The sequence below is a fragment of the Melospiza georgiana genome, chromosome 6 (genome assembly GCF_028018845.1).
Source record: "Melospiza georgiana isolate bMelGeo1 chromosome 6, bMelGeo1.pri, whole genome shotgun sequence".
NCBI lineage: Eukaryota > Metazoa > Chordata > Aves > Passeriformes > Passerellidae > Melospiza > Melospiza georgiana.
In genome coordinates this window covers 1,229,545-1,243,312 of record NC_080435.1, presented here as the reverse complement: position 1 = coordinate 1,243,312, position 13,768 = coordinate 1,229,545, and the positions used below count along the sequence as shown (strand labels likewise).

Here is a 13,768-nt window from a genome sequence, read left to right as displayed (position 1 = left end):
CAGCTATATTTTGAAGAACTTTGACATCCAGTATTTTTCCATGAGGGATATTGATCACCTTGGAATTCGGAAAGTTATGGAAAGAACCTTTGAACGACTGATGGGCAGGTAATGAACTATTATCTAATTTAAACTACTCTTGTTGAACATCTGCTTTCCTGAAAGTTATTGAAGTCAAGTCTCTGGTGTAGGGTGGCTGTACAGAACTGTGGCAGTGCCCAGTGTACAGGGAAGCCTCAGCACTGGAGCCATTTCACCGTGTTTGGCAGATGGCTGAGACAGGTTACCACTCACTACAGTTGTGGCTCTGTTTTATACTGCTTGGTTCTTTTAAGTAATTCTGCATTTTCTGCAGTTTGACATGTTTGAATCAACTCAAGAGTGCAGGATACACGTTACACTTTTAAAAATACATACAGTAACTTGAAATGAGCTGTTGGTATGGGAAGTGGAAGCTTTTGATGGCTTCCTCCTTGGACTGCTCACACAGGATGTTCTATTGGTGGGTGCCAGTGCCAGTGCAGCTGGTAAAGCTCACTTCAACCACTCCCTTACTGCAGTTCACTACTGCCACCTCTGCGACCCTTGTTCAAGTTTGGGGACCCAGCTCAGGGAGCAAACCATGCTAGGAGCTGGGAGAGGGTCACTTAGAAGGGGTAACCTCTGCCCAGGTTAGAACCTGTGCTGCATGCTGCTGTTTCCTAAAGGTGTGCTCACCCTTCCTCACTGCAACTGTGCCAAGTAAAGGAAATGGTGATCCAGATGCTTCTCCATAGCTGGAAGTACGCAGTATGCCACTTAAATAATTCATGTGAGTGACAAGCAGTGTCCAGTCAGCTGCAGATGATATAGTAAGTAACTAACATTTTAGGTTTACTGCTTCAGCAGTTAGGCTACGTGGCAGGGTTTGGATACAGCCTTTAAGTATTGAATGAAAAATGCTCATCTTGATGAACTGTCAGTGAAATCCTTGAGCTTGGTGCTTCCTCCATCCTAGCTGCCATGCACATCAGCGTTTCAGCCTTCACCCTGGCTTTCTGTACAAAAGGAGAAAAGGCTGGATTGTATCACACACTTCTCTACCTCATCCCACTGAGATGACAAATACCAGTTAAGATGGTTTGAACTAAAGTACTTCAACCAAATCCTCGCTGAGTAGATGCTTTTTTAATGTATATGAGACATGGTTCAAGGAGCTTGATGCTACTTTGCTGATTAGCCTAGACAGTAAGAAATGCACATAGAAAACATTTAAAGGCTCTAAGGTTGCTTTTCTTGTTTTATTCCGTCTCAGGAGACAGAGACCAATTCACCTGAGTTTTGACATTGATGCTTTTGATCCGTCCCTGGCTCCAGCAACGGGGACTCCTGTCCTAGGTGGATTAACTTACAGAGAAGGCATGTACATCACAGAGGAAATCCACAACACAGGTAGGAGCACCAGCTCATACTGGTTATGTTTTTGTGCTATAAATAGATAGTAAATGTAGTCAAAGCAAAGGTGCCTGCAAAGTCAATTCAGCCTTCAGTAAGGGAAAGAGAATTCCTGTGACTGGCAATTCCCTTGGTGTTGGAAGCATCTTAACCATCAACAGCTTCAGCTTAGCAAAAGAAAATACACAGTATGTTAACAGCTAATGTCAAAAATGTGTAATACTGTTCCCTAATCCTAAACACGTGAGGAGAGATGTGAAAATGGGCATCTGGAATACAAAAATGGGTGCAAACAATCTTAAAATTCCATTCCATTTGAAATTCCATTCTAGGATTCAAGACTAACAAATCAAGCTTTCATAAAATATACTGCAGTTGATTCAATATATGAGGACTTTTCATCTTATTACCATCAAGTTTTTATTTAATATGTTTAAACAATATTATTTGCAGTAAAAGAAGGTTAAAAAAATCCCAACCAGACAATAGTCTATAGATTCATGAACAGGATAGCAAAAGAGTATGAGGTGAGACTACCCTCATTTTTGGACTGGGAGAAAAAATGTTCCTCTCATAAATGTGTATGGAACATGAAATGTTTTTCCTGAATGCTGAAAGCACAAATGAGTGAGGTAGTGACAATGTAAGAAAGAACCAAATTCAAAACACAAATTTGCATCTGAGAACAAACTTCATCCCTTGAGTGCCAATCTTACTTGTCTAAGGGGTAGAGCAGGTCACAAACCCAAATACCAGACTTGCTGCAATGAATAAAAGGCTGCAAACAAAACTGTGCAGAAGACTGTACCCTTTGTCAGAGTAACAAAGCTGCCAATCATTTTCACAGGAATGCTTTCAGCTGTAGACATGGTTGAAGTCAATCCACTGCTGGGAGCTTCTCAAGAGGCAGTGAAAGCAACTGCTCGCCTTGCAGTCGATGTGATAGCGACGTGCTTTGGGCAGACAAGGGAAGGAGCACACACCACCTTTGATGAACTCCCAACACCCAGCTCTCCAGATGAATCTGACAGTGAAGAGCAAGTGAGGATTTAAGAACCCATGCTGGATATATTGGACACTACAGAGCTCTGCTGAGGCACTTGAGTGGATAGATTGTCAACACTTGGCAAATACTGTTAACATCTCAGTTTTTAAATAAACTAGCTTTTCCATTGATCAGTGGCTACTTTATTACATAGCAAGATTTATTCATTTAGTTAAGTATATACAAAATGAGACAATAAAATATTTATTACCTTCTTATTAATCTTACCAGTAGTTCAAGCCTGTTTCTTTTTACTCCCATTCTCTGTCTTTCAAGTGTCAGTACAGTTTCAGTTGAATGTGCTGTCTCATGACTCAGTTCAGCCCTCAGACAGTCAAAGGGAGCAGACAGCCCATCCTCCTCCTCATCAATGGAAAAGCTCATCTTGATCATGAAGGTTCATTTCTTGCGGAAGAACTTGTAGTAGACCACACCTCCTAGGATGGCCAGTTCCAGGATGATGATAATTGACAGCAGCAACTTATTTGTGGTTATTCTAGAGTTTAAAAATAAAAATCCAAGGTTTTTTGGTTTTTTTAAGCTTGTTTATGAAAGCATATTCTAGATCCAGATCCCCATCTTCCCTTCCCTGTTTCAGCGAGACCACACTGTGCTTTTCAAAAAGCTCTTAACAAGCAGAAAGGGCCAAACTCAATAGTTCACTGCTCCTGTTTTCCTGGAAATCCTGTTTGAATCTCCTATTTCAGCAGTAGCAGTTCTGTTCCTCTTCCCCTGTTCCACAGAAGGCAGATCATTGCTCTATATATGCCTGCTCCTTCAGTCAAGTGAAGAGGAAAACAATACCTGAAGTCCTGTGCTAAAAACCCTCATGGTGGTGCTTTGACTTGGAATTATGTTGCTGAAGGAAAACTAAAATCTCAAAATAATAAAGTACTTTTACTACTGAAAACTACACAGTTATCACAACTTCCTTTGGCAATAGGCATAAAGGAAAGGTTATGAGGAGATAAGTACCTGCTGGCAATGCAATCTATGAACTGGCTTTTTAAGGCTAATTAAACAATATAGCTAAACTGCAAATCCACTTAAGAAGCCAAGGTTTTAGCCATCAAAATCATACATGGTCCAGCTCAAGAGTATTTCATGGTCCAGCTGAAGAGTGTTTCATGGGCCAGCCTAGGACTAACTGCTCTAGGGCACTGGTGTGGGCTAAACAGATTAGTCTGTGTCATCAGTCTGTGTCATCTAACCCACCCAGTGCTGCTGTGATTTATGGCACAGCCTTTCCCAGCCTCAATGAGGGGCATCTGAAGGCACCATGAGCAAGTCACTGTAACTTGCTCCTGTCCTCACCATGGTCTGGATGGGCAAAGACCCCACAGCACCCTGACCAAACAGCACACAGTCAGTGCTGTTCAACAGCTGCACACCACTCACCTCCGGGACATGGAGCGCAGAATCTTGCGACTCTTGCTCAAGTTCTCACTGGTGTTCACCAGCTGAGGAGAGACACAAGTTACTTGTCAGTTAAACAAACACACATCAACTCTGGAAAGATGCACGTGCAAACAGCTGGTGTTGAAATGCTGCAATGAATTACAGGACAGGATGACCACGTCCTCTCAAAATTGAGACACAGCACTGTTTTCTACTCACAACAGCAGCTGGAAGCATTGCCTCTTTTCCAAGGAGAAATTAAGACTTTTCTCTATACTTTCCCTTAGATACATACAAAGACGTGCAATCTGAGACCACTTTCTGTCTCTTTAATTAATATACAAATATGAGAAAAGTGGTATTAACTTCTTTCATTAAGTTTCATTTCTGTTAACACCAGAAGAGAGTGATACTGATGTGTTCACCCCAGTGCATATCAAAGTGTTTGAAATGCTGCTCAAGTTCTGTTAAAGAAAGAACTGTGTTGCACTCAGAGGTCTAAGTGACCCAGTGGGTACAAGCTCTGGGCTGTTAATGGATAATCCATTTCAGCTTTGTACTGCCCAGCAATGAACTGCCCAGCATACCCAGCTATTAAGAAACATGCAATTAGGTGAAGTTATAGACAACTAAAGAAGCTGCTGCTTCACAGACAATTCATGATGAATGGCCACTGTCCTCCAGGTAAGATTTCACTATTCCACTTCCAAACATTCTAAGGAAGTGAAGGGTAAGCCAGGTCACTTATAGCACAGACACCTGCCTGCACAATTCCTCTGTAGTTTAACACATTGCCCACAACTGCAAAGCTGCTTGTATGTTTCTTTGCTCTGAGATGGACTGGACAAAGCTGAGGAAGAAAACTATCAAGTCCATTGGGAGCTTAGTAGATTTCTAATCTTCACTATGAAAGCACAAGTAAGAAGAAAGTCTGCTTCCAGCTGGAATGTGTGATTCACACAATTCCACAATTCATTGCCTAAGAGGCTCAGAATAGAAGTCACAGACCCTGTTTAGTGATGAACACAGCAGTGATGGGTTAACAGTTGGACTCCATGATCTTTGAGGCCTTTTCCAATCTAAACAATTTTATGCTTCTGTGAACGATCTGTTGAGAGACTGTGATGCCTGAAGGACTGTAATACTTTTTACCAGTTGAAGGACAAAAACTATCCCTACCAATCTTAAGATCAATTTCCTTTCCTGCTTTCTAACTCAAATTTTGGAACAGGACAAATCAAATTCTGACTGAAATTACAGAACTACTTAAATGAAAAAGCTACAGACTTTGCTGCAATGAGTAGAAAGAACTCCCAAAAGCAGGGGTATGCTTTTTGCTTTGGCTGAGTGGGCTTATTTGCCAAACTCGGTGTCCCCTGAAGTCACTCACCTAAAAGCTTTACACTCGGGATCCCTTGCACACACAGAAAATCCCATCAGTTTGTTAGTTCAAAAATCAAACTGTCAGTTTTGCATACGTGTGTAAACAAAACAAGTGAACTAGTTTTTGAAGCTTTCACAGCAGAAGCAGAGCTTCTTGAACCAAGGATGAGGAATAGACACCTTGTCGGGCATTTTCTCCCTCCCTGCAAATATTGGAAAGCTAGTAATTAAGTAATTACTCTTCTACTAAATTTAATTTAGTTACAAAAACTTGCTAACTGTTTCCAAAATCTTAACTTTAACTAGTAGTCTAGTCACAAGACAACTCCTTAGGATCTGCAACTTTTTCAGTAATGCTATTTTTTTCTAGCAGATCTATAGGTCTAATCTGCCATTTTGCACAGACACAGCATTTTACCACCATGCTTTGAACCCTTCTACAGCAACTGCTTGTCTTTTATGAGAACAGACAGCAATGTGGCAGCCTGAATTTGGTCTGTAGAGCTATCCAATTGGATGACTATGCCACGGAAGGTCCCTGAGAGTAACTGGTGGCACAGAGCTCCCGCCAATAAGAGCAGGCTGTTTCTGAGCCATGCCCAGCCTCCTCTCACCCTGCCCCGGGTGCGCTCCAGCTGCTCGCGCTGCTCGCCCAGCTCCTCGATGATGTCCGTGCCGATCTGGTCGGTCTCGGCGGCGATGCGCTGCGAGCGCTCGATGCTCTCGCTGGCTCGGTTCAGGCTGTCTGTGCCCTGGAGCAGCAGCACCCTCTGCGACTGCAGGCTAGTCTGAAAAGTAAGGGATGCTTAACTATCAAGCACAAAGACAGAAGTATTAGGCTTGTGGCATTAAAAAGTTAGAATGTGACTCCATAGGCCATCCATTTGTATTAGCTGTACACACTCCTTACGTTAACTTTAACTGATGCAGCCTGGTTAATTTTGGCCGAGCCTTGTTCACCTTGTAAGATTATGACCAAATCTGGTTAAATCTCTAAAAAGGATACAGCACTGAAGAGTTAAAACAGTTCTAAAATGCTGTCTTTGTAACAATTTACTTTTCCATCAAAGAACATTTACATAAAAATAGTACCTTTCTTTTCCAGATGCTAACTTTTACTTCCATTCACATCTAAAGTCAGCCTTCACAGCTGGTTGCCAGGGAAATCTTTACGAGTTTACAGTCAAAAGGATTAGGAACAAACAGCACTAACAGATGGACAGCTAAGTAACAAAGATCCTCTTTTCATGCCAGTAGCCTGGTCTAGAGGATAAGGAATGTTTGCCGACCTTGGGGTCAGAAGGTAGCTCAAAATAAAGTGTTTTCTTAAGCTTCAGAAAGTCTAATCTATCACCCTGCTCTCAGGTTTTAGAGTAATTGGTCAAGAGGAATCAAATGAAAAAATTTCCCAAGCTGCAGCAGAAGGAAATACTAAACAAAGAACCCCCCTCAAAACTGGCCTCATCTAAGGCACAAAAATGAAAAGCCCACCTCTGTACAGATGACAGCACTTTGAAGTGCTGTCATCTGTACAGAGTGAAGATTCAGTCTCACTAGCTCAGATATCTCTAAGCCTATCTGGTAAACAAGAAATTGGTGTACTTTTTACATTGTAGCAGCAAGACCATAGTGAAAAAAGTGCTAGAGAAAAAAATCCTTATATTTTCTTGAAATTATTTACACTAAGATCGCTTAAAGATAATTCTACCAAAGAACCTATACAATGCATGATTCATGCTTTGCTAGTTTTGGAGATTAGAACTAGGTGAGTTAACCTTTTTTTCATTAAGAAGCATCACTTCTGTGTTTTCCCTTCTGTAGGAAGGGAAACCTGTGCAACGATTACACGAAGAGCTTTGGTACAGAATGTTGCGCAAATTACTAACCACGTGTCTTTCAATGAGTTCTATTTTGATTACATTCCTATCTTTGTTTTAAACAGAAAAACTCTCCTCTGAGTTCCAGGTGTTCTTCTCCCTGAGATATTCATGTTACATGTAGAGAGATATACAGGGACTTATAAAAGCACAGAGGTAGCCTAAAGTAGAAGCACTGTAAGCAATGCATCTGCGATAGTGCTCTTGCACGATCACAGCACGGTCAGATCAAATTTACATCTAATCCTTACACTCTGTTCATTTTCTGTGGCAAAGATCCCATATTTTGTATCGCCTTGGTTTCCACGGCCCAAGCCCAAATCTGTGCTTCTCATATCCCTCTGGAACATGGACAGGTCTCTTCTGTAGGCTCGGATTTTGCTCATCATTTGGTTGCGGAAAGGCACAGGAGCGTACTTCAGCTCTTCCTCCATTTCCCGCAGCTTCAACAAAAGAAAGCAAACAAAAGATATTTATTCTTTAAAGCACCACACCCATGCTTAGCAGCAGCCATACTCAAAACTCAGCACCAGATGAAAGGATTCACGTTTGTCTTGGACTGGCTGAGGGGGATAACCCTAAACCCCACACCCCATCTAGTACTGAGTACACCACGCTACCCAATGCTGTTGAGCCCATGTGTATTTTCACATACACAACACTGCAATAAAAAAAATTCCCAAGCTTAAATGCTTGATTTTCTTTCCCTAAAATATCACTCTAAATTTTAAAATTTGCAATTCTCACTTTCTTATAGTTTAAGCATTTATAGGATGGGTATCAGCTTTCTATTACATCTGTGCAAAGAGACAGAATCATAGTATGGTTTGGGATGGAAGAGACCTTAAAGACCACCTCGTTCCAACAGTCCTGCCATGGGTAAGGGCACCTTCCACTAGACCAAGCTGAATACTTCCAGGAATAGGGCATCCAGGGACATCACCCTGGTGGAGCACCACCTGGGACTCCACCTGACTGCTTTGACTTTTTCAAATGCCATGGACAGTAGCTTAGCAACTACATCAGCCAATTCCCTCAGGACTCTGTGATGCATCTCATCAGGTCCCATAGATGCAGTATGTTCAGGTTTCTCATGTGCTCATGAACCTGGTCATCCCCTAAAGGAAGGAATTTGCTCCCATGGTCCTGGCATGGCAGTCCATTAACCCAAGAGATGTGGGAAAAGAGGTTACCATTGAAGATTGAGGTAAACAAAATGCTGAGTACCTCAGCCATTTGCTCATTCAAATCTATTGCATTGGTAGGCACAGCACTAAATTCAGGCTCTGAACATCCAGGTTTGGCAACTTGAGTTACAATCTGCAAGCACCAAGATTCTGGATGCATGAATTTTCACATCAAATTCTGGTGACAGCTGTAACAAATTCAAAATGCTTAAAGCTGTATGCCACCATGAGCTCTCACAGAGGGAGCTCCACATCTCATACATCACCACCTAGAGGTACCAGTCAATAAACCTCAGTAAGTCAGGGAAATAATGCATCATGTTCAGCTGTGACCAAAACACAACCTAACAAACTGCACAGTGAAATATGAAAAGAAAGCTTAATTCATAATGTCTTGTTTTAAAAGACAAGTCACATGGCTTTTCTGGTGCTGTTCCATATCACCTGCTGTCCAGCAAGCCTTTTACATTACTACAGAAAGATCAGACAGGCTAAGACCAACATGAAAAAAGACAGCAGTGCAATAAAAAACCCCAGGCAGCAGATTCTCTACATGCCTGCCCTAAAACCTCTAGCAATTTTAATTGCACCTCCACTGCTCTACCTTCTTCAACAAAGTGAAGGCAGTTATCAAAACTGAGCATTCAAAAACCCCTCAAAAAACATGTAAGAATACGTGTCTATATTTTTGTATCATATAAGTATACACGACTGTCTTAACAAACACAGACACACCTATCAGATCAATTCTCAAACAGTAAAAAACTTAAACTCCTGCCTGCCAGAACAGGATCCATAAAAAAGTGACATTTGCAAGTGCTGTCCTTTGTAAGGCAGCAGCCTTGCAGCCCTCAGGAAGGCAGAACCACACGCTCACCGTCTCGGTGGCTTCACGCTGCTTCTCATCGAATTCGCGAACCAGTTTCTTCTTCTCCTCTGGGGAAGTAAAAGCAGTATGTCAGATAAACTATACAGAAATGACAACAGGACTCCAACTTAAGCCATTAAAAACAAGGAAGCTGGCTGCAGAGCCCCAGGTCAAAATTTATCTCAAATAGGAACAGCTTGTTCTTATGACAACTTTTCAGATGGGAGTGGGGAAAGAGAGCAGAAATCACTCTTCCAAATGCTGAACACTGCCTCTGCTAGACAAAAAAAGTAATTGTTCAAATATTTTTCTGACCTACTGTCCTTCAATGTCTACTGACAGAATTGCATGCTGAAAGAACAGCAAAGAAGACACATTGGTAAAGAACTCATAAATACATTTCTTATTTTTTGGAAACACTTGGCAAGATTCCTGAAGGCTGAAACTACAATTTGGATTTGAACGGAACATCACGTCAATCTACATTCCCAAGCGAGACCTGAAGGTCCTGCCAGATCTGGCACTCTGCATTCCCGTGGCCATAAAGTACCCAAGCACACAGGATAAGCATTCCAGAGTTCTCTGAGATAAAAGATGCCACCAAGGTATCCCCTCAGGTTCACAGACTAAAGCCCAAACACTTCCCTCTTGTGGAACGACATGAATCAGCCAACAACACTGGACATTTCAGTTGTTTGAGACAGCACTTTAGCCAGATCTGTGTTCCTAGGGCTTTGGAGACCAAAGAATGGGTTTCACTGCTGATACTCTATTTTTAAACAAAACCTTAAGGCCTGTTATTTTTCATGTGTTAAAAAACTATCATATCTCTCTAACATCCACATCCACCATCAATGAAAGTCTAAATCCAAAACTTTCCTTATTGCAACTGAGCAAAACCACATGTTCTGCAATCTTTTGCAAAAGCACTGAAGATGAACACCAGAGGACTGTTGTAGACTACTGCAAACAAAACCAAATTCTATCAGAAATCTGATAACTATGCACCTAGCTTAATTCACCTCTCTCCAAAGAGTATTATTCAGCCTTAAACAAAATTCTAGGCAGAAGAAAATGTAGACTGCCCCCTTGGTAAAACTCCTCCAACTTGATTAAAGACAAAATTTCACACAACATTATAAAAACATCATTGCAGTAAAAAAACTCACTTGATAATGCCTTTTGGTAAGCACAGTCATCTGCAAAAGATGTAGCTTTTAAACCACTCAGATCTCAACAGAAGATAAGATAAAGCTTGGCCTGTTCAGAACATTGGTATATAGCTCCTCTCACATATACAACACACCTAAGCTGTAGGCTTTCCTGCTCAGTTCAAATTCAGATTAAGGCCAGAATTTCAACTGTGGAGAACTTAAGACAGAACTAAAACCCATCTTCTAAAGAAGTAGCTGTGGTCTCACAGAGCACACAGAATTATTACAGACTAAGCTACATGATGACTGTTAATTCACATCAGCTGGTATCAGGAAATGCTGTTTCACATCCCAATTTATTCAGGAGGAAATGCTGACTAAAGAGGTTCTTAAATACACTCTCCTCAACCTCCTCCATGATTTGCCACCATACACATTTGTGCTGATGCCATTGTTTGTGCAGCTGGATTACAAGTGAAATCGTGGACATGAACTGTGGAAAAACAGCCTTTGGAAGTCAGTAATTTGTTTCACACAGGTCACTTCACTAATCTGATTTAAGCAGTGCCCTCTTACACCCACTTTGCTGTTTCAAAGCCATGGAAACCCATCACAGATCTGGAAAAGCAGCATTTCCCTGCTTTGTTTCTCCTGTGCACATTAATAAGATGCTGCACTTACGAGCTTGCAGCCAAAGAAATGCCAGCTTCCAAAAGGCATAGAGTCATGGAATGGTTTAGGTAAGCCAAGCAGCAATGGCTTGAGACCTTTTTGTCTACAGGCCAGCAAGAAATCCAGCAATGTGGCTGGAAAACGTTCTGCTGGATGTGGCTGGAATCCAGAAACACCAAGATACACTGAGAGGTTCCCCTGGTGTCGCTGTGCATTGAAGCACAACTCAAAGCACAAGGACACAACTCCAGAATGCACAGCAGCATTACCCACATGCTCATCAACAGTTAACAGATCTATTTCCAATCACTTACCAAGAGATTCAGTTGGAAAGTACAGCTAACTGAGTTCATGTAGAGGAAAACACATGATTTGAAACATATCCAGGCTGTTTCCCCTTTGTCATCTTGTTTACATAGAGTGAAACAGCATTTCCAAACCTCTTCCCCTCAAAGACGTCCCAAGGACTACAGGTTTTGTTTTGCTTTTGGAGCATGTGAATTGTCTTAAAAGAGTATTCCAAGGTCTCTTCTATCACCTCCTGAATATTTCAGGATCAGATAACTCAAAAAATAAATATATATTCCCCTCCTCTTAAGTACAAGAGGCAAACAAAGAACATTAGGAGAGTGGAATGACTCTACCAGACAGACAAATTCCTAAATATTAAACTCTCTTAGAAACACTTTCAAAAAATAGAGCCAGGATTTTTGCAGCAAAAAAAAAAAATTTACAGAATATAACAGTTGTATTAATATTCTTTAGCATTCTTTAGCAAATTCAACTTGCAATTATTTACAATCTATTGAAAAAAATCCCAGGTATTGCAAAACCAGATGCCTCTAAATACTCCATTTAAGCCCATGGCTTAGACTTCATTGCTCAGGTGTACCACAGTGTCAAGGAGACCTGACAAAGTTTTTCTTCACCAAGAACTGATCATGCTTATTTCTACAGGCAAATAAGGATTTCTACCAGAAAAGGTATTGCTTCTTTTAAGTTTTTTATCCTTGTTGACCACTACTGAAATTAAGTCAGGTTTGCAAGTTGTCATTTGCAGGTTTCAACCCCTTTCTTGTACCAAACTACCTGGAAATGCTGATGACAAGGACTGTGACCCTGAATTTGACTCATTATTACATAGAGAGCCAGGTAAGAAACAGGACATTAAGTGTTTCGTGCTCTGTGCAGACTGGTATTTTCTGAACAAACTGTCCTTATGACTTTACAGAAAACTGACCAACTGTGGGAGAATGAACACTCCAGCAGAGTGTGGCTGACAGCCCTGGCCCAGCACTGGGGTACAAAACCTGACCTGAGCTGCAGCAGCTCATGGCAGCCGTGGATTGTGGATTAATTACAATTCTCAGGGGAAGGGTTCAATCAGAAGCACTGAATGACAGTGGCAAAATTCTCCTTGTGGCACTGCTTCCCTTTCTGGTTCTCAGAACACTGCCAAGCATCAAGGACAGAATCAGAAGCACAGATCCTTACAGAGGGGTGTTCTGTCAGAGCATTTTACCCACCGCTGTGGTATAAAGAATACCTGTAAAACCAGGCTGTGTTTTAATACAACTTAGTGTGGCAAGAATGATAGGTTTTCTCTATTTTGTGAGTACATAGTGCACAAACCAGACTTTTAAAACAGTCATTTAAAGTGCAAACATTCTCCAACAAATCTACAGATGCTTCTGGGGAGTTCTGTCAATAAAAGCTGCTTCTATTTCTGCCAATGAGGTTTTAAATGTGAATCCAACACAGCAAATTAAGAAAAGGGGGGACAAGAACCCCAAAGCCCCAAAGCGCTGCAATTGTTACAGAACCACGGAATCAATTAGGCTGGAAAACTCCTTTGCAGTCATCAAGTCCAACCTGACCTAACAGCACCCTGTCAACCAGACCACGGCACTGAGTGCCACATCCAGTGTTTCCTTAAACACCTCCATGGGGGGAACTTGACCGCCTCCCTGGGCAGCTCATTCCTGTGTCTAATCACCCCTTGAGTGAATAAATTCTCCCTAATGTCCAACTTTAACTTCTCCTGGTGCAGCTTAAGACCGACAGACTGACAGACAGACAGACTCTTGTCCTGTCGCTGGCTGCCCGGAGGAGAGGCCGACCCGCACCTGGCTGCGCCTCCTTTCAGGCGGCTCCGGAGAGCGACGAGGTCACCCCTGAGCTCCTGTTCTCCAGTTCAAACAGAAACAGCGTGGAACAGCATCCAAATAACAACTCCTCCTCAGAGACTGATGCTGGGAACCTAGCACGCACTGCTTGCCAGCGCAGCTGAAATGTGCCAGAGCAGAGGAGCTCCAGGGCAGTGAAGCCACACACCTGCAGAGCCACCAGGCCACGGCAGCCGCTAAAACACCACACGGCAGAGCCACCCGCCCCTCCCTGCAGCGCCTACCAGAGCGCCGTCCCCAGTCCCCACAGCTGCAAAGGCCCCCACAAGGCCTTGGAGGGACGCTGCCCTCCCAGCTGCTGGAACACGCCTGTTTAATGAGAAGCACCCCAGCACTGCTGCCGCGGCCCCGCAGCCGGCGGGACAGCCCCGGCCGGAGGGACCGCGGCCCCGCCCGTGCCCCGCGGGACGTCCACTCCCGCTCCCCGCCTCACCGGCCGCGCTGCCCCGCAGCCGCTCGGGGATGGCCCGCAGGTCTCCGTGCAGCCCGCGGAAGATCTCGTGCAGCCGCTCCAGGTGCTCCGAGGACGCGGATCCTCGGCCCGCCATGGTCCCATAGCCCCCG

At 42.9% G+C, this 13,768-nt stretch overlaps 2 protein-coding genes across 2 annotated transcripts in view; one reads left to right on the top strand and one right to left on the bottom strand.

The window, feature by feature from the left end:
• ARG2 (arginase 2) overlaps positions 1-2,610 on the top strand; it is a 19,930-nt gene extending 17,320 nt beyond the window's left edge. The window contains exons 6-8 of the mRNA XM_058026222.1: positions 4-108; positions 1,295-1,431; positions 2,282-2,610. Coding sequence (XP_057882205.1) covers positions 4-108; positions 1,295-1,431; positions 2,282-2,487 — 448 coding nt within the window. The 3' untranslated portion in view covers positions 2,488-2,610. The remainder of the gene's footprint in view (positions 1-3; positions 109-1,294; positions 1,432-2,281) is intronic.
• VTI1B (vesicle transport through interaction with t-SNAREs 1B) lies at positions 2,607-13,768 on the bottom strand. Its single transcript, XM_058026223.1, has 6 exons — positions 13,638-13,768; positions 9,202-9,260; positions 7,389-7,580; positions 5,875-6,048; positions 3,878-3,939; positions 2,607-2,975 (listed from the first exon to the last, which is right to left on the bottom strand). The coding sequence occupies exons 1-6, from the start codon at positions 13,750-13,752 to the stop codon at positions 2,879-2,881; spliced, it is 699 nt and encodes a 232-aa protein (XP_057882206.1). The 5' UTR covers positions 13,753-13,768; the 3' UTR covers positions 2,607-2,878.